This window comes from Furipterus horrens, unplaced genomic scaffold (genome assembly GCF_987537825.1).
Source record: "Furipterus horrens unplaced genomic scaffold, mFurHor1.1.pri manual_scaffold_4, whole genome shotgun sequence".
In the NCBI taxonomy this organism is placed as follows: Eukaryota; Metazoa; Chordata; class Mammalia; order Chiroptera; family Furipteridae; genus Furipterus; species Furipterus horrens.
In genome coordinates, this window is record NW_028327174.1 from 21,123,394 (window position 1) to 21,145,684 (window position 22,291).

The 22,291-nt window shown below is 42.8% G+C and overlaps 1 protein-coding gene across 1 annotated transcript in view; it reads right to left on the minus strand.

Annotated features, from left to right (window-relative positions):
- Positions 1 to 8,967: 8,967 nt before the first annotated feature.
- ANO2 (anoctamin 2) overlaps positions 8,968 to 22,291 on the minus strand; it is a 302,275-nt gene continuing 288,951 nt past the window's right edge. Inside the window, exons 25-26 of the mRNA XM_090275378.1 lie at positions 12,472 to 12,577; positions 8,968 to 10,328 (exon numbers count right to left, since the gene is read on the minus strand). Of these exons, the coding sequence (XP_090131504.1) occupies positions 10,056 to 10,328; positions 12,472 to 12,577 (379 nt within the window). The 3' untranslated portion in view covers positions 8,968 to 10,055. The remainder of the gene's footprint in view (positions 10,329 to 12,471; positions 12,578 to 22,291) is intronic.

Sequence of the window (22,291 nt, forward strand, 5' to 3'; positions counted from 1 at the left end):
GCTTCTTACTTCCCTTCCTCAGTTCCTGGTTTCCTTCCTTGTAAATGTCAATCTTTATTGAGGACAGACTATGTTCCAGCGACTGTACTAGATTTTGGGTCCTAAAGATAATTAACATGAGCCCATTTTCCTTATGAGAAGTCAAGCCCATGAGTGAGTCATATGTTCCTTTGCACAGGCTGAGTGCTCTAATGTTAAGGCTGCATATTTACAGGCATGATTGCAGTTTGGCAATAGAAGAATGAGGAGCGGAGGTTGGAGAGAGGACTGGCTCTATGAAATACAGTGGAAAGAAAAGGCCAGCAATTCAAGGTCTGCAGCCTCGGTGGGAACCAAGGGTGGGGTGTTAAGACCATGGGTTATCTGGCAGCAAACTAGAAATAAGCATTCCAGTTTTAGCAAAAGCCCAGGAAGGTAAGATGGGAATATATAAGAGATGAAAAGAGATGGATTTGGCCAAAGTTGAGGGTTTATGTAACTAAATCTTTGGGGGAAAATGATGGCAGGCTGGCATAAAGAAAATAGTACAGCCTCCAAGACAGACTTAGATTTCATTTTTGGCTCATGAACATATTAGTTAGGTGGCCTTGAGTAAGTTAGAGAATGTCTTAGAGCACAGATTTTCATTCATAAAATGGAGTTATTGTTACAGGTCATGTGAGGATTACAGATAATGACTATGATGAACCTGGTTCAAAACAGGCCCTAATGAGTGGTTGTTACATCCGTACATACTCATCCCCATCACGCTCCCTATCCATTCCCAGACCCACACTTTATATGTAGTTATGAAAATAATTGGGAGAGTGTTTATGAAGGGAGTTGGTAGAACTCTAAGCCTGAGCCCAGTGGGCATGACCACAATGGACCAGGAGTCTCCCTACCTGCCCTAAGAAGGGCAGGCTTTGGGGCAGGAGAGAGGCCGACATAAGCTTACAGGAGGAGACTTGGGCATGAGAATGAAGGATGGGCACAGATCTCAGCCAAGTGGGGATGGTGCAGGCAAAGAAAGGGGTCATGCTAGGGCTCGGAACAACATGAAACATAAGCAGTGTGAAAGGTTAGGCAGCTGGGAGCCACAGACAGCCTGAAGCAATGCTCCTGCTCAAACAGTCAAGAGTCATGTAACTCAACGGGTCAAGTTAGCCGCTTAGTGAAGCTATGTAGCCTCTGCTGTTTTAATAATTCAATGATTGATAATCCTTTAGTTGTCCATTCCTTGACACACTTTGCATATAGTTTCTGCTCTCTTTCTCCCTCTTGAGTAGTTGAACTAACTTATGTTTTATAACAGCAATTTCAAATCTCTTTTGAGAGTGGGTGATAGATAAAGAAACAGAAATATCTTCTGTTTTTAAAAAATCTTTACCAGTGAGACATGCTTTTATCTGACCCCTTGCTTTCCAAACCATATTCTACCACCCACATTCCCCACCAATAAGGGACAGATAAATGCTTACATAATATCCTTCCAATATAAATCCTCATCTGAGTCGGTGTTTCTCGGTATGCATCTGATTCTTCATTTTTGTCCTTGATGGAAATAAATTTGAATTGAAAAATTGCCACCAATAGATGGAAGACACTTTTCAGAAAGCCTAGTCTTGGTTGCCTGCTCTGAAAGGTGCTTTGACATTTTCTGGTTTAGTGGTCCTGGTACATAATTGCCTCCATGTGGCATCCTGAACAGGAGGTAATTTAACCAGAGCCGCCATCTTGGATTCTAAAGGAGCTGTGACACTGAGAAGTAATCATCCAAGGATCAGTAGAAAAGCCAGCTTCTTCTGAGGAAATTTCAATCTTGATGATGAAGCATTTCAATCTGGAGTCTCCCCTGCTCTCACAATAAACTCTTTTCTTTAGTAGACATTTATAAGGAACCACTTAAGGAAGCCACAATAACCATGAAAAATTAGTTTAGATTAATGCATTTTCTGAAAATCATGGTCTAGAGACTGAAACTTATACTTGGGCATCACTTGATACGTTTTTGATGGAGCTGATGCAATGTTTTTAAAAAACCGCGACGTACTTACTCGACGTCAAAGCAAGGAAGGTATTTCTTTTAAAAGCCAAGGCACATTAAAAGGATTGGGGGGCGTGGGAGAAGACAATACTTACTTAGCGAATCCTGGGCAATGACATCTCATCTGAGGTCCTCCTCCACAGTTTGCTCATCTGGAAGTGCAGCCCCAAATGGAATTTAGCAAACATGTTGATGTCGAGAGCTATAACCAGGCAGTGCCAGGTACTCTGCCAGCCCTCCATTTCCAGGCATCTGGGAATTGCCCCACCTGGACTTTAGGTTTACTGTTGGCAACAACAGTCTCTAGCAGTAGATCTCATACTGGGCCTACATTTCTCATAGCCATTGATGATAATTTCATCTTCTTAGAAACATAGGTGTTCATAATAACATCACTTCTTCATACCAATCTTGCGCTCTGGGGCTTCCCAGGGACAACCAGAGGAGGAAGCAGGGCAGAGGAGTATCGTTTTCTTGTTGGAGATGGAATAGCTCAGAGAAGGTATGGGGCTTGCCCTCCTGGGAGAGTGGGCACTAAAACTCAAGTCCAGCTGCAAAACAGAGCGCATTTTCCATTCGGGTAAGCTCCCTCAGCACTACCTGAAAGATTCTGTTTCCACAAGCACTTTACATGAGCATGGACTGCTGAGAAAAGCACCTCTCCTCTTTCTCCAATGTGCTCTGGGAAGAGGCTGACTACAGTCTCTCTCCAACTCGGTGATGTCCTCACTTTGGACTCGAGCAGAAGCCCCAAGTGCTTTCACTGTGTATGACACAATGTTAGTGTCCTCTGCCATCATCCCACACACCACCTCTGCCAGGCCAAATGAAAGGCTCTGGATTCAGGGAAGGCTGACACAGAGGTTTCCTTTTATGTAATGAAGGATTGCATTGCCCAGGGTGGAGAGAGAATGGATACTTTCATTGCTTAAGAGGCAAACCCTTCCATTCAGATTGGTTTGGAAGGAAGAAAATGGACTGATTCTTTTTGACTCTCTGAGACCCTCAACCCATAGTCCAAGGTAGGCATTTATCAGAGTAGATCAGTATGGCGGGAAAGACCACCAGGGCTCTGGAGATGATGTCCCTGTGTGGAAGGGGAATCGAGACTGGTGAACCTAGCTTAGTACAAATATTTTGGAGTTCTTAGGTTAGGGCTGGATTAGGCACATATGTGGTGAGGCTGAAAGAGCTTGGAGACATTCAGGGACCCAGGGCCTGTAGCATGATGGGAAGATACAACAGTGGGCAATAAATCTAGGCAAGGAGAAAAGAATCAAAGGAGACAGGTGGAGTACAGTGAAGTTAGGGGCTGGCGGTTAAGAAAACTAAGTTTGAAGTTAATAAGGCAGACAGAGAAAAATTTCTGAGAATGTAGTATGAATGAAGCTCATGGAAAAGGGTTGAAGAGGCCTATTTTAGAGGCCTCAACTGTTTCTCAACTAGCAACCTCACTCAGATCAAGCAGATATGGTTCTTGCTAGAAGTTGACATATACTTTCTGAAGAATTACATGCAGTACATCATGCTGGAAAAAAAGTTAGGAGCAGGTTATGATGTGGGATCCATGTCAAAAGCTTGCCTCTATCCTTTAGGATGTGTGGCTTCAGTCTTTTCATTGAGGAAGACATCCTGGCTTGGAAGCCTCAGTCCTCCACTCCTTGTCCTGTTAAGGACAACAGGAAGTGAGCGAAACATGGAGCAATAAAACATGAAGTCTCTCGAACTCATACAGAAAGCTGTGTTTTTCAGTTCCCATCAGACTTTTGCCCTGCACTTCCTTTCTGCAGATAAAGCTGCATGAGACATGGGGAGGTCAGAAGAATAAGTGGGTTCCACCGTGACTAGGTGAGAGTCCTGGTGAGAACATCTCTGAAGGAACAGGGTTCTGGGGGCACTGCCATTCACCGTTGTGCAGGAGAACAGGGAAGAAAGGGGAGGGGAGCAGGAGGCTAACCCAATAGGCAAATAGGCACTCTCAGGAAATCTGCTGTTTTCCACAATGTGTGGCTAAGCCTTGGAGGGGTGGGCATGGGGGTCTTCTGCTCTCTGGTGCCCTCTACTGTGGATGAGCAGATCGGATACCACTGGGGTGGGGGCAAGTATGGAAATTTGGACAATGCTTACATGGACAGAATTGGGTTAAGATACCCAAGACACAGATGTTCAGGGCCTGGGCTGTGAGAGGTGAGCAGAATGGTAACACAGAGCCATCAACACTCACCCATACTCTTTTTTTTTTTTTTTTTTTTTTTTTTTTTGCTTCCCTGTATCCTGCCCCTCCCTTCCCCCACATTCAGTCCCCACTCAGTTGCCCATGTCTGTGGGTCATTTATACATGTTCTTTGATTTTACACTTCCCCTTCTTACCCCCTTTTCTCCCTCCCCCCTCCCCCCTTGTTACTGTTAGTCTACTCCTTGTTTACATACCTCTGGTTCAATTTTGCTCATTTGTTTGTATTTTTCATTAGTTTCCTGTAATAGGTGACAGCATAACGTATTTTTCTTTCGTTGCCTGGCTTATTTCGCTAAGCATAATTCTCTCTAGTTCCATCCATGTTGTTGCAAATGGTAGAAGTTCCTTCTTTCTTTCTGCTACATAGAACTCCATTGTGTAAATGTACCACAGTTTTTTGATCCACTCATCTACAGATGGGCATTTAGGTTGTTTCCAGCACTTGGCTATTGTAAATAGTGCTGCTATGAACATTGGAGTGCATAGGTTCTTTTGAATTGGTGTTTCAGGATTTTTCGGATATAATCCCAGTAATGGAATTGCTGGTTCAAAAGGCAGTTCCATTTTTAGTTTTTTGAGGAAATTCCAAACTGTTTTCCATAGTGGCTGCACCAGTCTGCGTTCCCACCAGCAATGCACCAGGGTTCCCGTTTCTCCGCATCCTCTCCAGCACAAGTTGTTTGTTGATTTGTTGATTATGGCCATTCTGACTGGTGTGAGGTGGTATCTCATTGTGGTTTTTATTTGCATCTCTCTGATGGCTAGTGATGTTGAGCATATTTTCATATGTCTATGGGCCCTCTGTATGTCTTCTTTGGAGAAGTGTTTGTTCAGGTCCTTTGCCCATTTTTTAATTGGGTTGTCTGTCTTCTTGGTGTTGAGTCATATGAGTTCTTTATATATTTTGGAGATCCATCCCTTGTCTGAGATGTCATTGGCGAATATATTTTCCCATATGGTTGGTTTCCTTTTCATCTTACTGATGTTTTCTTTAGCTGAGCAGAAACTTTTTAGTTTGATGTAGTCCCATTTGTTTATTCTTTCCTTTATTTCCCTTGCCTTAGGAGATATATCAGTGAAAATGTTGCTACGTGGGATATCTGAAATTTTCCTGCCTATTTTTTCCTCTAGGACTTTTATGGTATCGTAGACAGCATATATGTGGGTCATTCTTTCTAATCCATTCAGCTACCCTATGTCTTTTAATTGGAGCATTTAATCCATTTACATTTAAGGTTATTACCGATAAGTACTTATTCATTGTCATTTTTCCCCTTTGTACTCGTGTTCTTCTCTGTCTCTCTCTATTTCTTTATCTTCTTAGAGCAGACCTTTTAGCATCTCTTGCATTGCTGGTTTGGTGGAGATGTATTCTTTTAGCCTTCTTTTGTCTTGGAAGCTCCTTATTTCACCCTCCATTTTGAATGAGAGCTTTGCTGGGTATAGTATTCTAGGTTGTAGGCCTTTGTTTTTCATTGCTTGGAATACTTTTTGCCATTCCCTTCTGGCTTGTAGTGTTTCTGCTGAGAAATCTGATGATAGCCTTATTGGAGCTCCCTTGTATGTTATTAGTTGTTTTTCTCTTGCTGCTTTTAGGATCCTCTCTTTGTCTTTGAATGTTGCCATTTTAATTATGATGTGTCTTGAGGTGGGCCTGTTGGGGTTCATCTTCATTGGGACCCTCTGTGCTTCCTGGACTTGCGTGACTCTTTCTCTCGTCATGTTAGGAAAGTTTTCTGTCATTAGTTTTTCAAAGAGGTTTTCTATCCCTTGCTCTTCTTCTTCTCCTTCTGGAATTCCTATGATACGGATATTATTACGTTTCATGTTGTCCTGCAGCTGTCTTAGAACCTCTTCAGTCTTGTTCAGTCTTTTTTCATTTTGTTGCATTGTCTGGGAGTTTTTGTGTAGGTTGTCCTCCAGCTCGCTGATCCGATCTTCTGCTTCCTCTAGCCTGCTTTTAATTCCTTCTACTGTGTTCTTCAATTCAGAGATCGTATTTTTCATTTCCTCCTGGCTCTTATTGATAGCTTCTATGTCCTTTTTCATGCTCACGTAATTTTCTGTGAGTTCCTTGTAGTTTTTCTGGAGTTCTTTGAAGCTTCCGCTGAGCTCATTCAGCTTCTCCATAATCCATGTTTTGAATTCCATATCTGATAGTTCGCTCCCCTCTATTTCATTTAGCACTCTTTCTGGGGATTCTACCTTTCCTTTTGATGGGAGGTTGTTTCTCTGTCTCCCCATTTTTTTGACTCCTATTGTTTGTTGGTGCTTCTTGGAATGATCTGCACTTCCTGAACACTCACCCATACTCTTCATTTTTGCTATGCTGTGGTGAACCTGTAGAATCGTACATGTCAGGACAGGAATGGAAGTTAGCGTCTGGCAAGTTCAACCTCTTCATTTACTAGCAAGGAATGTATCTGGGTAAACACATACTACAGGCAAAGGTAAGGCCAGCAGGAAGTTCAGAAGAGTAGGGTTATGAGGAGTTTAGAGGAAATCACTTCTCTTCCAGATTATCCATGAAGAATTCATACAAATGAGAGCTTAGAAGCTGCTGGAATGATATATTGGAGATTATACAGTAAGGCTTCACTTCAATAGTTCTTGGATAACGTGCCTTTAAGTGAAATGACATACATATAACGAAACCAGTTTTATCATAAGCTAATTGATATAATTTCAGAATATTTTTGGTCACAGAAGCATCACCAAACTTCTGAGTAAAGACCTAAGTATTTTTAATATTAACATTTGAAATACATGTGAGCTATACATACATTTAAGAAAGAATAATAAAAACAAGTAAGATCATCCTTTTCCAATCAGCTGATTCCATTTCAGGGTCACAGGTGGCCAGAGCCTATTTCAGCAGCTCAGGGCACAAGATGGACACCCACCCTGGACAGGACACCCTTCCATTGTGGGGTCACTCACACCCACACTTACTCAAACTGGGGCAATTTAGACATAGCAATTAACCTAACACATACATGTTTGAAATGTGGGAGGAAAACAGAGTCCCTGGAGAAAACCCACACAGACATGGGCACAACATACAAACTCCACACAGACAGTGGCCACAGGTGGGAATCGATTTTTTTTTTCTCTCAACATATCAAAACGACATTGAATGAAATAACATTATTTGAGGACCTGCTATAGATGGATTAATTCTGGTGGGAGGGGTATTTTGGAATGGGTGTGATCCTGAAGGATAGAACTAAAAAGTTGAAAAAGAAGAGGTGGACATGAAGATTTCAAAAACTGGAAAACCAATCTAAACCTCGTGGTTTCTTAAAGTAACCAAAACAGTTGGAATGGATACCCTGGAATCCATTCCTGTATTGGAAGAACACTTTTCAGAAGTGAATATGCAGATTGAAGCATCCCATTTCAGGCATATTATATAAAAGACAGTCCTATCAAGACATATTCCAGCGAAATTTTTGAATTACAAGAATAAATTTCAATATCCTATTAGCATCAAGCCAGGAGAAAACAAAAAGGCATGGTGGGGTCTTGAACCAGCCACGGGCAGCCAGTGGGCTTGGGTGTGGCTCACTCACTGCAAAGTGGGTACCCAGGTGATGGAGGCACCTCCTGACTGTGGACCATCCCTGGTTCCTGGAAATATCAGTCCTGTATATGCTAGCAGGAGTCACTGGAAGGGATATCTTCATTTTTATGGGCCTGGAATCTCCATGTCATTAATGTCCCTTGAAATGAAATTTTCCTTGGGCTGGCCACTTCATTCTCCCCAGATTAACAGAAGCCCATTGTAAGGTGATGCAATGTTTTTATACTACTGTAATTTGACTCTAGGCTCAAATGGCCAGTTTGAATATTAAGGTGTGATGTAATTAAAATGTATTATGGGGTTTCTTTTGTATGAGTGGCCAGGGACATGAGTGCCTATTACTCTTACTAATAACTCTATCTGTGCCCTGGTATCCCTTTAAAGGAAGGTCCCACTTTCCAAAGCAGGGGTTGGCAGCAGTGTGATCCTGCGTGTAGCCAGGAGGAAACAAGAAGCCATGGGGAGCAGCAATGATGACCAACTTAAGCACCCATGGGCCCTTACATCATGGGATGTGTTGAAATAGCAGAACAACTCTTATTTCTCTTCTGGAGCATGGGCCTCTTTGCTGCTGCCTTTCAGGCACTGAGTTAGACTCTAGTTAGATTCACCTGCAATACTGGGGCCAGGTCCAGAGGAAGAGGACTGTGCAGTTGGTTTCTGGGTAGCAGGTGGGGTTGAAGTGTGTGAAAGGCAATGATGAATGATGTTTGGCCCTTGGTTTTAAGTATAGTTGAGAGTCTTCTCATCACCAATCTCTGGGAGACTGGTACCAATCAATGATGTTAGCATTGCAAGATTAAGCTCTTAATCATCTTGGGTTTGAAATAAATTCATATATAACATGCTAAGGCCCTCACCTCCTGTGTTGTCCTCACACTTCCTGTATCTCTTATCCCTGTTGTTTCTCCATAGCTCCTATTAGCATACATTTATCAGCTTATTGTCTGTCTCTCCCCAGCACATAAGTTCCACGAGGCAAGGATTTTTGTCTCGCAGATCTCTAGTCTGAGAAAAATGCCTGGCACACAGGTGCTCAACAAATATTGGTTGGGGGAGGGGAGAGCGGGGAGAGAGAGAGAAAACCAAAGGCAGGAAGAAGCACCTTTATAAAGAATGTTTCAATTTATTTTATAATTTTAAATCTGAATCTCCATAAAATGATGGTCAGTTGCATTTAGCTCAAAGCATCCCTGTGACATGAACTGAAGACAAGCTCAGGTTTGAAACTTTGCAACTCCCCATCAGGTCCAGTGGCCACAGTAATCAGCCCTGTATCTTAATTTGCATCCACTGAAGCTCTGACAGTGACTCAGGATTTTCTCAGAGTGATGGTGGAAGAGGGGGAAAATGATTGCTCATGATGAGTGCTAGAACAGGGCCCTGACTATGCCTCTGTCATAACCTACAGCTAGCCAACATGAGAGCGTTCCCGCGGAAACATAGGGAAGGATCATGGTGATGTTACCAGAAACTCATGTTTCTCCTTGAGTCTACCTGCCTGCATGCACTGGCCCAAAGAAATGCATAAACAGAAATTTGCAGTATAGAAAGAAAAAAATAGTTTAATCTTGAATTGGCCAAATGGAGGTGGTGAGTTTTTTTTTGATGTCCCTTCGTCTAATCTCATGGGAGGGTAGTCAGGGGGTCAGTCCACCTAGGGCTTAAAAACTGAAGCATAACTTAGGTCAACATGTTATCTTTAGCCTGCAAGAGGTCCAGACCTTGTGACCATTAGTCAGGTCCTGGCCAGCGTCTTCTGCTGCCTTGGGAGTTGCTGATTATGGGGTTGTGGAGCTAGGTCTCCAAGAGTATGTATATATAGAGAGAGGGATATGATTTTTAGAGCTAGAATTTAAAACTAAATTTAATCAAAGTCATGAGACTCTTGGTTTCAGTGCCTGGGAACCTTAGGGTAGGGACTCAATTCTTTTCATAGATAACCTCGAAATGGTACCAATCTCCCAAAAGGCTATGTGGCTCAAAAGAGGACCTAAAAGAAACTTCATCTTGAAGTTTCTAAGAAGCAGCATCATTTCTCTTCCTCCCTGAGCATATTCATTCTCTCTCATTTTACACACACATCTTCTTCAAGACCCCCTCATGCCAGATCTGGGCAGATGACAGACACCACACAGTGCAGATGCACAGAAATGCTTGTGTGTGGTCCCTTGCTGCTGCAGCGCCCCTCGGGAATGGGGCTGGCTCACTCACACATTGGTGTGCTGAGAACCGGAAGATGCGATGCTGCCAGGCTGGCTCCGGCTGGAGGGTGCTGAGCTGGCCGCCCGGCTCCTCCTGCTCTGATGCCCCCCTCCCTGGCTGCTGGGGGCTGGTTCATCCATCAGCTTGAGCTTCTCATGCTCCTCTTTCAGGAAGAAGTCCACCAACAAGCTCTTCTCTTTTTTGATCTGGTCGCTGATGTCCGTGGGGATATCTGGGATCATCCAGTCCACAAGGACACTCAAGAACATCACAAGGTTCTGTTGAAAGCAAGGGACAGGGGTTGAGAGGGGAGGCTTGGCCTGGGAACACTAGTGCACCACTGTCTGCCCTTGATCGTCAGAGTGACCGTCTCAGCAGTGGGGCAGGCAGTAGCATGCAGCAGTAAAGAGCACAGACCCAAGAGTAGATACCTCTGTGTTATTCTGGCTCCACTACTAACTAATGAGTGATCTTAGCCATCAAGCCTAACTGTCCCTTAGTGTCCCCTTGTAGAAAGTGGCATAGTAATAGTACCTACCTCCTGGGGTTGTCTGAGGATTAAATGAGTCAATATCTCACACTGAGCGGGGCTCCAAAAATGTTAGCCATGGCTTCTCCCCCTCCTCCAGCCCATCTCACGTGTCTTCCTCTGGCTTCTTGGCCTCAAAGCCTCCAGGCTCCCTGCTCCAGAGCTCCTGGGAAGTGGCCACAAGGCCCAGTGGCCTCTCCAGGGCTTTACCTGGGCCAGTTTCCTCTCTCTTTCTTGCATCTGGCCCTCTGTCCTCCAGATCAGAGATGGACCTTTGGTTTCTGCTGGCCTCAACCGACCCCCACCCACTACTCACATCCACTGTATCCTCTTCTCCATTCCATTCCAGCCACTCTAGTCACACTGGTCTGTCTGGGGCCCCCTGCTTCTTCCTTCCTTCCTTCCTTCCTTCCTTCCTTCCTTCCTTCCTTCCTTCCTTTTTTCTTTCTTTCTTTCTTTCTTTCTTTCTTTCTTTCTTTCTTTCTTTCTTTCTTTCTCTCTTTCTTTCTTTCTTTCTTTCTTTTCCATCACTACTGACCCCTTGCCTCTTTTGTGGCCACTTGTAATTGGCTTCATCTTTCTGTCTGCTAAGCCACACCCCCTCCATTGTAAATACAGGTGGGTTAAGACTGTCTTTCCCTGGGAGTATTTTCTGTTCAGGTTGGTGAATATGTTATAACAGTGTCATCATGGCCCAATAACTGTCTGCTAGTTTGATAATCTGGTTCCCATCTATTTCCCAACCATGCCCTAACCCATACACTCCTCCAATTGTTGTGTTCTGTGCCTGACCATTATATGCTAATATGTCTTCTCCTCTCTGAGATACAGAGGACAGTGACAAAGGCCAGAATGAGATAACAGTGCTGCTGTCTTCCATGCTCTAAACCTATTCCCAGCTTGACCTTGAACCCTGTGTGCTCCTAGGATCCCAGGGGAAGACCTTGGGAACCAACTGCTGCTTCCAGAGGCTCCTGGATGCCTTAAGCAATCTAGAGTTGCTTCAAGTCATACACTCTCTTCTTTTAAACCAACCCCTTACAGTGTGAGTGAATGTTACATGTGACATATGGTAAAGTGAGGTGACTACTGCGGGTGGGGCAGCAGGGGGATGTCTGAGCAATTTTTCAAATATATCGGCCCATCTCTCCAGAGGAAGAATAGCTGTCTTCTTTAAGTGAAAGACTAGCCAGTGGGCTTCTCCACTTCCTGGGCTGGGGTCAGGGGCAGGATATTTTAGAGCCCTCCAGAGATCTGCCTTCAGGGAATACAAAAGCCTGAGGGAGCTAATGAGAAAAGGATCTGGGCCTGTGCTCCAGCCTTGCTTGAAGACCAGCAGGACCCCAAATGGGAAAGGGGGCCTTGTGCTCAGAGAACCTCAGCAGTGCAATTGGAGCTGCTGCTATTGTCAGAGATAGGGATCACTGGGTTCAAGTTTGCTATTCATTCAGGGATGGCGGGATGGCTCTGGCGGCCCTTCCCACCAGATGTCTCAGGGGCTAAAACAACACTAACAAAGGAGGGAGCCAGCCGAGAAGGCCAGAAGAAAGGTTCAGATGGGGCTGTTTGTCAGCATGAGAGTTGAGACTCTGGTTTCCACGACTCTCCTCACTTCCTTTTGTTGTCTTAGGTTGAAACAGGAATCTGTCTCCACCCTGCAACTTACTCCACATTTGTCTTGTAACCCTACTCTGTGTTTTAGTCTCTTTCTGCAAATCCATCCATTTATGAAAGCCCAGGGCAGGGAGCACTCACTGCTGGTCACATGCAAAGGCCCCTTGTATCACACTGTGCCATGAGAACCTGGAGATGAGGGGCAGGCACGGAGACATGGCTGTCTTTATTCTTGAAGCTTGGATTCTAGTTGACAATTCCTTATTCAAATAACTCACCTGGAAGATGATGACAAAAGCCAGACGGGCAGACAGAACAGACCAGTACTGTTTAGAAAACTCATATGGGTTCGGGGCCCATGGCGGTTCTCGATAATCCTTAAACCTGTCCAAAGAGAAATATGGTGTTAAGATGGAGGAGAGGTGGACGAAAGGGAGTATTGCTCTAGATCAAAGCAGCAGGCAAGGCCTTGGCTCTCCAGCTTGGGAAATAGGGCGTAGAGAGAGAAATCTATGGCCCAACCAACAGGTGTCCATGGAATAGAAAGACCAATGTCCAAAAAGCCAATGTCAGACTAGAAATCTTTTCCTACTCTCTCCAACAATCCCAAAAGTTTCCTCTGGTGTCTGGATTCTCCTCCCAGAGGAGCCCGGCAATTATGAGAGGACCCAGACCAGTGTATCCACCCTGGTTCCCACTAGCTTATGGGTCCTGGAGGAGAAAGGTGACCCCCACACCCGACCGTGGGCTCAGCGAAGGTAGAGGTATCAGCAGACAATCCCAGGTTTCATGCCCAGGCATTTTCTTTGGAACTATGACCCTGAGAGGGGCTGGCCTCGCTTGATGATGGCATTCTTGAACCCAAAGGAAAGTGATTGTGACCAAGTTGAAGACTCAGTGAATCTAGTGAGGGATGGCTGATGGTAATAGTCATGGTTGGTCAGCATCATCCTCTAGCCATCTTTATAAGTTGTTTATGTGGTTTAAGAAACAAAATGTCAGTGTCCTGACATGACCTCATGCCTCTTTCTCAGACCCATAAAGAGGTCCAGGAATTTTTCTCACTGTTGCATTTTCATCCTGGGATGACTAATGTTAAAAATGGCTCATTTTCTCAGGCTCACTTCTTTCCAAGTCTGGAAAAATGACAGAAGATGGTACAAGAAGACTTATGAATCTTCATGAAACTGTTTCCTCCATGGCATTCAAGAAAACTTTGATGCTCAGTAAAATCAAAGCAAGCCCTGGGCTGGAAGACGAGGTGGAATGGCATCAGGCCACAGTGCAGGGTATATGGATGTTGAGGAGGGGCTGGAAAGGGAATCAGGTAGTATGTGTCAATCCCTGAGCAGGGAGCTTTTCTGGAAGTTTTCTCATTTAACCTTCACAACCACATTCTCAAACGGGCATCGGTATCCCCAGGTAACACAGGAAAAAACTGAGCCTCAGAGGCGTTCAAGTACTTGGCCAAGGTCTCAGAGCCAACAAGAGGTGGAGTCAAGGCAAGAATCTAAGTCTGGCTGAATTCAGGCTTTTCTCCTATCTTCACAGAGCACCTTACCACCAGTAGCAGGTTGGAGGTGGGGGATTCAGAAGTGGGTGCTCTCTGTGGCATCCCCTACCCTGAATGTACCAACTGTTCTGAAAGATTCATGTCAAAGCATGGTGACTTCTAATTGTCCAAGGAGAGATGAAGGAAGAAAATTTTTAAAAACCTGAAAAGAGATGCAGATGAAAAGATAGGGAAAAAGAAAAAAAAAAAAAAAAAAAGCCTAGCGACGGAGTCAGCAACAGAAAGAGGCAAACTGAGAGGTGGACACGAAGCCTTCGACTAGGGCCGGGCAGAAGGCCAGAATCTGCCCCCTCCTCATTCAACTCCAGCAGCTGATCACAGCTGTTACAGGCTTGGTTTGACATTCGGATGAAAAGCAAAGCTAACTGCAGCCCAGCAAAACACCAAGGCATTCATCACATCCATCCGTGGCTGAGGACAGAAACACGGCCAGCTCCAATTATGCTTGCTAATGGGAGAGAGTGAGAGCGTGGCTAAAGGAATAAGGACATCTTGGGATGGGAAAAACTCAGCTCCCCACCCTCCTGCTGCACCCCCAAAGGACCCCATGGCAGAAGGGAATTGATCATACTCTTTCTTCTCAAGACCTCTGAGGAGGGGTATTACACACAGACGCCTACTCCTTACCACAGGGAAATCCTTCCCCAGGTCTAGTCTGATCCCTTCCGTTTCTCTTGTTCTCTAGCTCCATCTCTGAAGGAACAGATGTTCACTGACCTCAGTATGAGAGCCATTGCTCACCCTGCTTTTTTCCAGTCTGGAAAGAATCCATAAATAATCAAATTCTGGTCCCACCTCTGCTACTAACTCACCACAGCTTTTGAAAATGTCACTTTGTCCTCCCTGAGTGTCCATAACATGTTTGAATCTAACAGGCATATCCATCTAATCAAGGATCTGGGGAAATATTAGCATATAGATATGTCCAGAAAGCTCTACTTGAAATATGCCTAGGCCAATGGGCTAATGGTGCTCTGAGGAACTACAGGACAGGCTATCCATAGAAAAAAACAGTACGCAATTTAATGAATTATACATCTGTTCACATTTCTCTTTCCAAAGCTAACTTTTTAAAAACTGTGACCTACAATAGTAATACATTTTAAATTAATGCACACATAAATATATGTCACTGAAATTAAAATTACACAAAAGACACTCTTGCTGTGTTCAATGTACTGATATTTTTCTATTCTATTCTATTCTATCCTATCTTATTCTATTATATTCTTTGAAATGCTGATCATGACTCACTAGATTGATTTCATAACCTACTAATGAACCATGACTCATAGTTTGAAAAACATTGATTCCAGTTAGCCTCTACTACCAGGTAAATGATTGGTTATTTACATCGCAATATAAGGTTCAGATATCATAATTAAAAAATAAACTTTATCCTAAGAAGTTAAGCTTATCAAATGTTTTCACTGAATAGCTAGAAGACACTAATTAAACAAGAGATAATTAGTTTTGAGACTAGAAATGTCCACAAAAGACTAAGTGGTTAATAAACTTAAATACATCCACCATGGTGATGGTTGTCTGCTTTGTCTGTTTTGCTTCTAAGCCCAGAGCACAGAATTGGCAAAGGCATGGGCTTTGGAGTCAGGTGTCTTGATGCTACCTCCACCACTGCAGTTCCATGCCTTCTACAAAGTGGTCTAATGCTCTGATGGCCAAGGCCTCCGCCTATGAAATGGGCCTCGACTTTCACCATCTCACAGAGGTGTAAGGAAAATGAAATGTCAAGGAAGAGCACTCAGCACACCCCCTGATCTATCAGGTGTATATACCCAGTAAACAGTAGCTATTTATTCTCCTTTGACTGAAAGTAACCTATGAACTACACTCCTTCTGTCAAAAGAGGACAGAACACATGCATCCTTGCTCCCAGTTCCTCCTGGCTTTCTAGGAGGATTGCTGAGCACTCAAGCACAGATGCTTCAAGTTTCCCGTGATGTTGATATGGACCAAAAAGAGTCAGCCAATGCCACAACTGCAAGCGGCTTCTCTCAGCCTCAGGCTGGTGGGAATTAACTTCTTCTCCATTCCCATCAGCTCAAGTGCTTTTGGAAACCAGATCCTTTCCCCTGATTTAAGGAGCTTGGTTCTTCTGCAGCCCCACTAAGCAGCCAAGTCATGGGGTCCCCACCCCATATCTGGTCACTTCCTGAATCTGCTGGCTGGGATTTAAGCTCAGGGACATAATTTTAGGAACTGTTTCTAGATCTCACCCTCACCACCCTCAGTCCTTCATTTTCTTTGAGATTTAACTGCAATTTTGAGACTTCTCTTTAGTCTTCTAATAAGGAGAATCTTTCATAATGAAACAACTAGAGTGTCTAAAAAGCAAGCAAACACTTGGAGTGACTATGTCACTTACTAGCTGTAAGACCCTGAGGGAGTTATTTCACATCTCTGATCTTCAGCACTCTAATCCATAAAGAGGAGCTAACAAAATGTGTGTTGTAGTGCTGAATCCACAGCCGGTACACACTCCAGCTCTCTCATCCTAACCATGAATTAACAGATACATACATGTGTGTATGTGTGTACATTGAACATCAAAAATAGTCAGTGAGAATTAAATAAGGTAACACGTGTGAATATGATTTCTGGAGACTTCCACAGAAAATAGATACAATGGTTTCTTTTGGGCAAGAATGACCAGGGTAGGGGCTGAAAAGAGAGTCTATTCATTATATTTATATAAGTATATAATATATACATTAAAAATATATTTAAATTATATAATTTATATAATGTGTATTATATATACATACATGTATACATACATATATACATATATACACATACAGAATTAAGGGGCTGAGAAGAGAGCCTTTATATATACACATACATGTATGCATATATATATACACACACACACGTACAGTATTAGGGGTCTGAGAAGAGAATCTTTATATATACACTAACATATATACAGAGAAAATTACTTGTATAGTAAAAGAAGTTCATAATTTCACAAAAAGAATGTAATTAATAGTAATATTCAGTTGACTCAAGTACATTTTTATACTAAGCTTTCAGGAACAAAATTATAGTGTTAATTGAGACAGAGTCGCATATAATAAGTAAAACTGGTACAAAAATCAACATTATATTTTCACTTGAAGATTACATTAAGAATTTATCTGGATCTAACACTAAGAAAAATTACATTGAGTGAGTGGAATATACATATACTACCAAAAAAAATAAGGTTCCTATTAACTAAAAACATATTACAATTATTATAAAACAAACCCATGAAACAATACCTTAAAGGTTCTACTAGTTCCATTTAATGTAAATGCACGGGAAAATGTCTGAGAAAGATTCACACAAATGTATTACCCTGGTTACTGTTGGGATCAAGCAGGGGTCAGGGTAGAGGTGGGACAGAGTTGCAAAGGTTACCTGTAATGTTTAAATTGTTAGAGGAATCAATTAATATACTACATGTGTCATTAAATACTTTATTTTAAGCTGAGAAGAATCTTTGGATACTATTTATTTTAAGTCCTCATTTTTACAGGTGGGGAAACTGAGGTTTAGAGAGGGAAGAAAGACTCCTGGCTCAGGTGACCCCCTCCCATCCTCACTTACAAGGGTGACCAGTGACAGTGATATCTGCCACAGTTCACAATAACAAATCACTGTGGGCAGGAAGGTACCTGAATAGCAAACTGAGGAGTTGGTTATCAACAATCAGTAATTTTTTTTAATGAGGTTTTAGTTACATTACAAATTAGTTAGTAACTGCATTACTCAACTCCAAACACTGGAATGTAAAACTTTTTTATAGTCCCAATGGAAATTAGTGTTATATTAATGCTGAATACAATTATATATAATATTTCCATACCATCTGAGCTACTTAAAATTGCCTTCTGAAATTGGCCTTTAACAAGGGAAAACAGTACAGCCAATTAGGAACTAATGAGAACCATGTCAATCCAGTGGTTGATAAAGATCAGGAAAGGCAACACCCGGAAAAGCTGACTTTACCTCTAGTTTCAGCAAGAAGCAGATGAGAGGCAGCCATGGGCTGGAAGGAAACTCACCTCTTCAAAGAATTTTACAGGACCTCGGGATATGAAAGAACTTAGGCCTTTGCAGAAAAACCCAGCAGGAGCTACCCAAGAATGCAGTTTCTTCAGGCTCAGCAGCTCCAAATAGACCCATTGGGTTAAGCCTGCCCAGGTCAGCTCCTCCAGCTCTGGGACCCAGATCCCCAACCAGGCCCTGCCCTGCTGATCTCTCTGCTCCCTTCCAGCTGAGCCAGGAGCCCAAGCCATCATCCATCCTCCAGGACACAGTGGTCCTTCAACCTTGTCAAATGGGCGCTAATCATGCCTGCAGATTGACGTCACAGGACTGTTTACGGAGCAGCCCTGCCAGAGTGGTTAGATGGTTCCAGCCAACATTGCTCCAAAAATCCTGGGAATGCATCTCAAATGGGCAGTCGGAGACTTGCCTTAACTTTTATTGCTATTTTTAAGATACCTCTTCCCTGGCAAGGCTGGGTTGGAGCCAGAGACCTCAGTTTTATTTGACCACATTTATCTCCAGAGGTCACTGAAAGCTAAGAATAAGAAGGGTCATTGAGTTCCCAACGCTATTTGCCAGAAAATCAGGGCAAACTTCATTTCCCACCACAGAAGCAGTTTTAAATACAGGCTTCAGGGCTAACTATGGAATTCTCTCTCTCTCTCTCTCTCTCTCTCTCTCTCTCTCTCTCTCTCTCTCCACCCCCCCCCTTCTCTCCCCACCTCCCTCTTTCTCTCCCTTCTTCTCTCTCCCTCTCCCTCTTTTATTTCTATTTTTAGGCACTGACAATTCCTATCTTACAAAGACATCAGTAGGTTATGCCTCCACATCCTAAATGTCCTGAGAATTTGATGACCCAGACAAGTTCATATAGCGTACATTGAGTAGGACCCATCTGACATAGAGATTTCTATCAAAAATTCTCACCCATCTAGGACAGGTAGCCAGCAAAATATACCTATTTGGTAGGGTTTATCTAGATGATATGTTGACCCTGCTCTCTAGACATCTGCTCACACTTTATAGACTAGGACATCTCTTTATTTCTAATGTAACCTTCTAGTCTTTACACTGTAGTCAGAGATAACACCAAGGAAAGTGTGAGCTCATCACTGCTCCCTTAAACCTCCTCAGTGATTTCATGCTGCCCCAGCAGGGAATCTGTACACCTCCAAATGACCATCATACTCTTCTTGCTCTGTATTTTGTGCCTCCTTCCAGCCTCATCTCTTAGCTGACCTCTCTCACTCCAGCCCCAACCACTGAGCACAAACTCGCCCCTCCACCTGGAAACCACTGCTCTCCCCAGACCTCCTTCTCCATTTGACACCCTCTTTACCATCCACCATTTTTCTTCCCACTCTGCTCACCACCTAGGCCAGCCTGGTCATGTGAATGAGCAGTTTCAACAAGATGACCCTTCTGGCCATTCTTGTACTGATCATTCTTCAGGTTCCACCTGAACACTTAAGTCTGAGCCAGGTGCATGGCCTCTGTCCTCAGGGATCTCAGAGTTCCCTATATTGACACTATTGTAAAAGATTAAAGCTATATTTTAGCTGCTTACTTAGCTGCTCCTCTATTTAGACTCCTTGGGGGAGGCACTTTGTCATATTCCCTATCATATAACCAATGTCAAGCCTATAGTAAAGTCTCACAACCAGTTGTATTAGTGAACTTATAATCTCCACTAGTACAGAATAAAGAAAAAATAATCAGATGTTCCAAAAATTATTTTTGTTTGATTGTGGAATGATCTATTTTCTGTGAATAAATTTTCTTGGCATAAATATAAAATACACTTCCCAGGTATGCACCCATTGATAATTCTGCCACTCAGTCACAGAATTTTTTAAAAATAGGCCACAGATAAGCCATGATCCCATCTACTCCCATGGAAACAATGGAGGGAAGAGTTACTGGAGTTTCACAACTGGTTAAAAAATACAGTGATTCTGAAGGCAGATACAAGAAAGTTTGATCTGATCCATGGGTGCTAATACCTGATGTCCTGAGCACTTTTTGTTTTAGCTGAGTGATATCCATTCCTGTGTCTTCTCACTAGGGAACTACCTCCAACTCAGAGATCATGTGCTTCAGCTGGAGATGATTTCACCCCAAACCCGGTCCCAGTGGCCCCAATGCCATGCAGAGCATCACATATCTCTGGCTACAGTGATGGGTTCCAGTTAGGGCATGCATACTAATCCTAGTCAATTAGCTGCAATGAGACTTTCAGGGATCATTGGGAGGGAGGTATGGGCTTTTATCCCACTGGCAGTCTTACAGATCTTGAAACTATAGTCAGCATCAATTGGAATGGACTTGGAAAATGGAGAAAGATTTGGTTGGAGCAGACTTGATTGAATCAAACTTTGCCTAAACTTAGGCCTACCCTCAACTTTCGATATAGGGGTCATTAAAGTCCCTTTGTATTTAAGGCAGTTTAGGCCACTGATATATCTGGAAATCATATTCCTGGAAGGTCTGATGATCAAGGGCAATGTCGGAGAACCTCAGTGCTCTGGACCAACATGTGCTTCTAGACTAACTAAAGAAGCAGATAGTGTTAGCCTTGCTTCCCCACATGATAAGTCACACAAGTGTTGATCCCCCACTGCACATAGGGATGGAGGCTTTTGTTCTTGGATAGACATGAACTTTAGTTCAGGATCTGTCACTAGAAATCTCTGTTATCTTGTAGAACTCTTCAACTTTCTAAGCCTCAGTTTATTCTTATGTAGAATGAGGAGTTTCAGCAAGATGATTTCTGTGGTACCTCCCAGTTATTAAAACAATTGTATAATTCTCACCTTTCAGTGCCTGCTTGTTTAATATAAACCTGTTGACTGATTCCATGGACCCTGCTGGAGCAGATCTAAATGCTACCAGAAAAGGCCTAGAGTTGGTAGAGACCTTCTCTGAACAGAAGAGCTATATCTGTTGGATCCACAGACCAAATTCCAGCACCATGGACAGTCTGGAACTCCAGACATACAAAGGAGTGGCCCCTGGGTACCACTTTATTCTAAGAACCAGAGTCTTCAGAGGCCTGGATGTGAAAATTCCTAAAACATTGAGACTGCTATAAATTGATATTTATGAATAAATTTACTCTTCTGTTCTTAGATCTGGTCTCTGATATTGAGTCTTTTCTTGACTGGCTGGAGTCGAACCCTAAACTTAATGATCCTGGGTCTAGAATACCCTCCTATTTAAATCACAAATTAGTAAGGGTGTTTAACTGAGTCATCTGGGTCGGAAGCCCAATTTTTTTCCTCTCTTTTGTGGTCTCAGACTGTGAATCTGAACTGAAGCAGCCATCTCACAAATGGCTGATCTTGAATACCAAGGTGTTCCTGTGGGAAAGCATGACAGACATGCCCAGGGCCACCACTGCTGCAAACACAGCTGATACAGTGGCATCATCGACAGCTTTGACACCAGATACCACTGGGGATGCTCCAGGAGAGTCCTGTATTTTCCTAACAATATATTTTCCTAGGTTTTAATTTTTGTTGTAGTTATTCTTCTATCTTTTAAATTTTACTTATGAGATGTGATACTTGATTAAGACTTTCATTTTACCAGATACAAAAGTGTTAAATAATTTAGTCTTCTGATCTTCTCTTCATCTGCCCTTCTTGGGTAAACAGTGTAGAGTTTTCTATTTTTTTAACTTTCATGATCCCAGTATTAATGGTTTTTAATCATAACTCTAATCTGGACCTCTCTGGAGTTCCAACTTAGTGTGTCTAGGAGTTAGGTGAAAATTTCCCCTTAGATTTTCTACCATTATTTTCAATGCAATATGATTGAAATAAAATTTATCATATGTACCATAAAATCAGATTCACTTAGCATCTTCCCCATCTCTGTGAATGGACCTAGAATTTTCTAGTCCTCTGACTTTAGTCCAAACTTTGGAGATATCCTTGACTAAGACTTTGTTTCTTGTCATTAACTTTGCAATCTGTTAATAAAATAGCTCATTTTCTCTCTTCCTTCTCCACCACCCTGGTCTGTGCCCACCATGGTTCATATTTGAATGACGCAGCAGCTCAGCTGCCCTCCCTGAGTTCCCCCAATTCTAGTTTATCTTCCTCTCTAAGACCAGATCAATTTTCCTAAGCCTACCTTTATCCTATCATTCCTTGGCACTAAAAAGGTCAGTATCTTTCTATTACATCACATTAAAATTCTTGTAAGATTTCTGCCCTGGCTGATGTGGCTCAATGGCTTGAGCGCTGACCTGTGAACCAAAAGTTTGTCAGTTTGATTCCCAGTCAGGGCACAGGCCTGGGTTGCGGGCAGTGTGGGGGAGGCAACCACACATTGATGTTTCTCTCCTCTTCCTTCCTTTCCCTTCTTTCTAAAAAGAAATAAATAGAACACTTAAAAAAATAAAAAATAAATAAAATTCATGTGAGATTTCAAAATTTCACATTAACTACTTCATCATATCTATT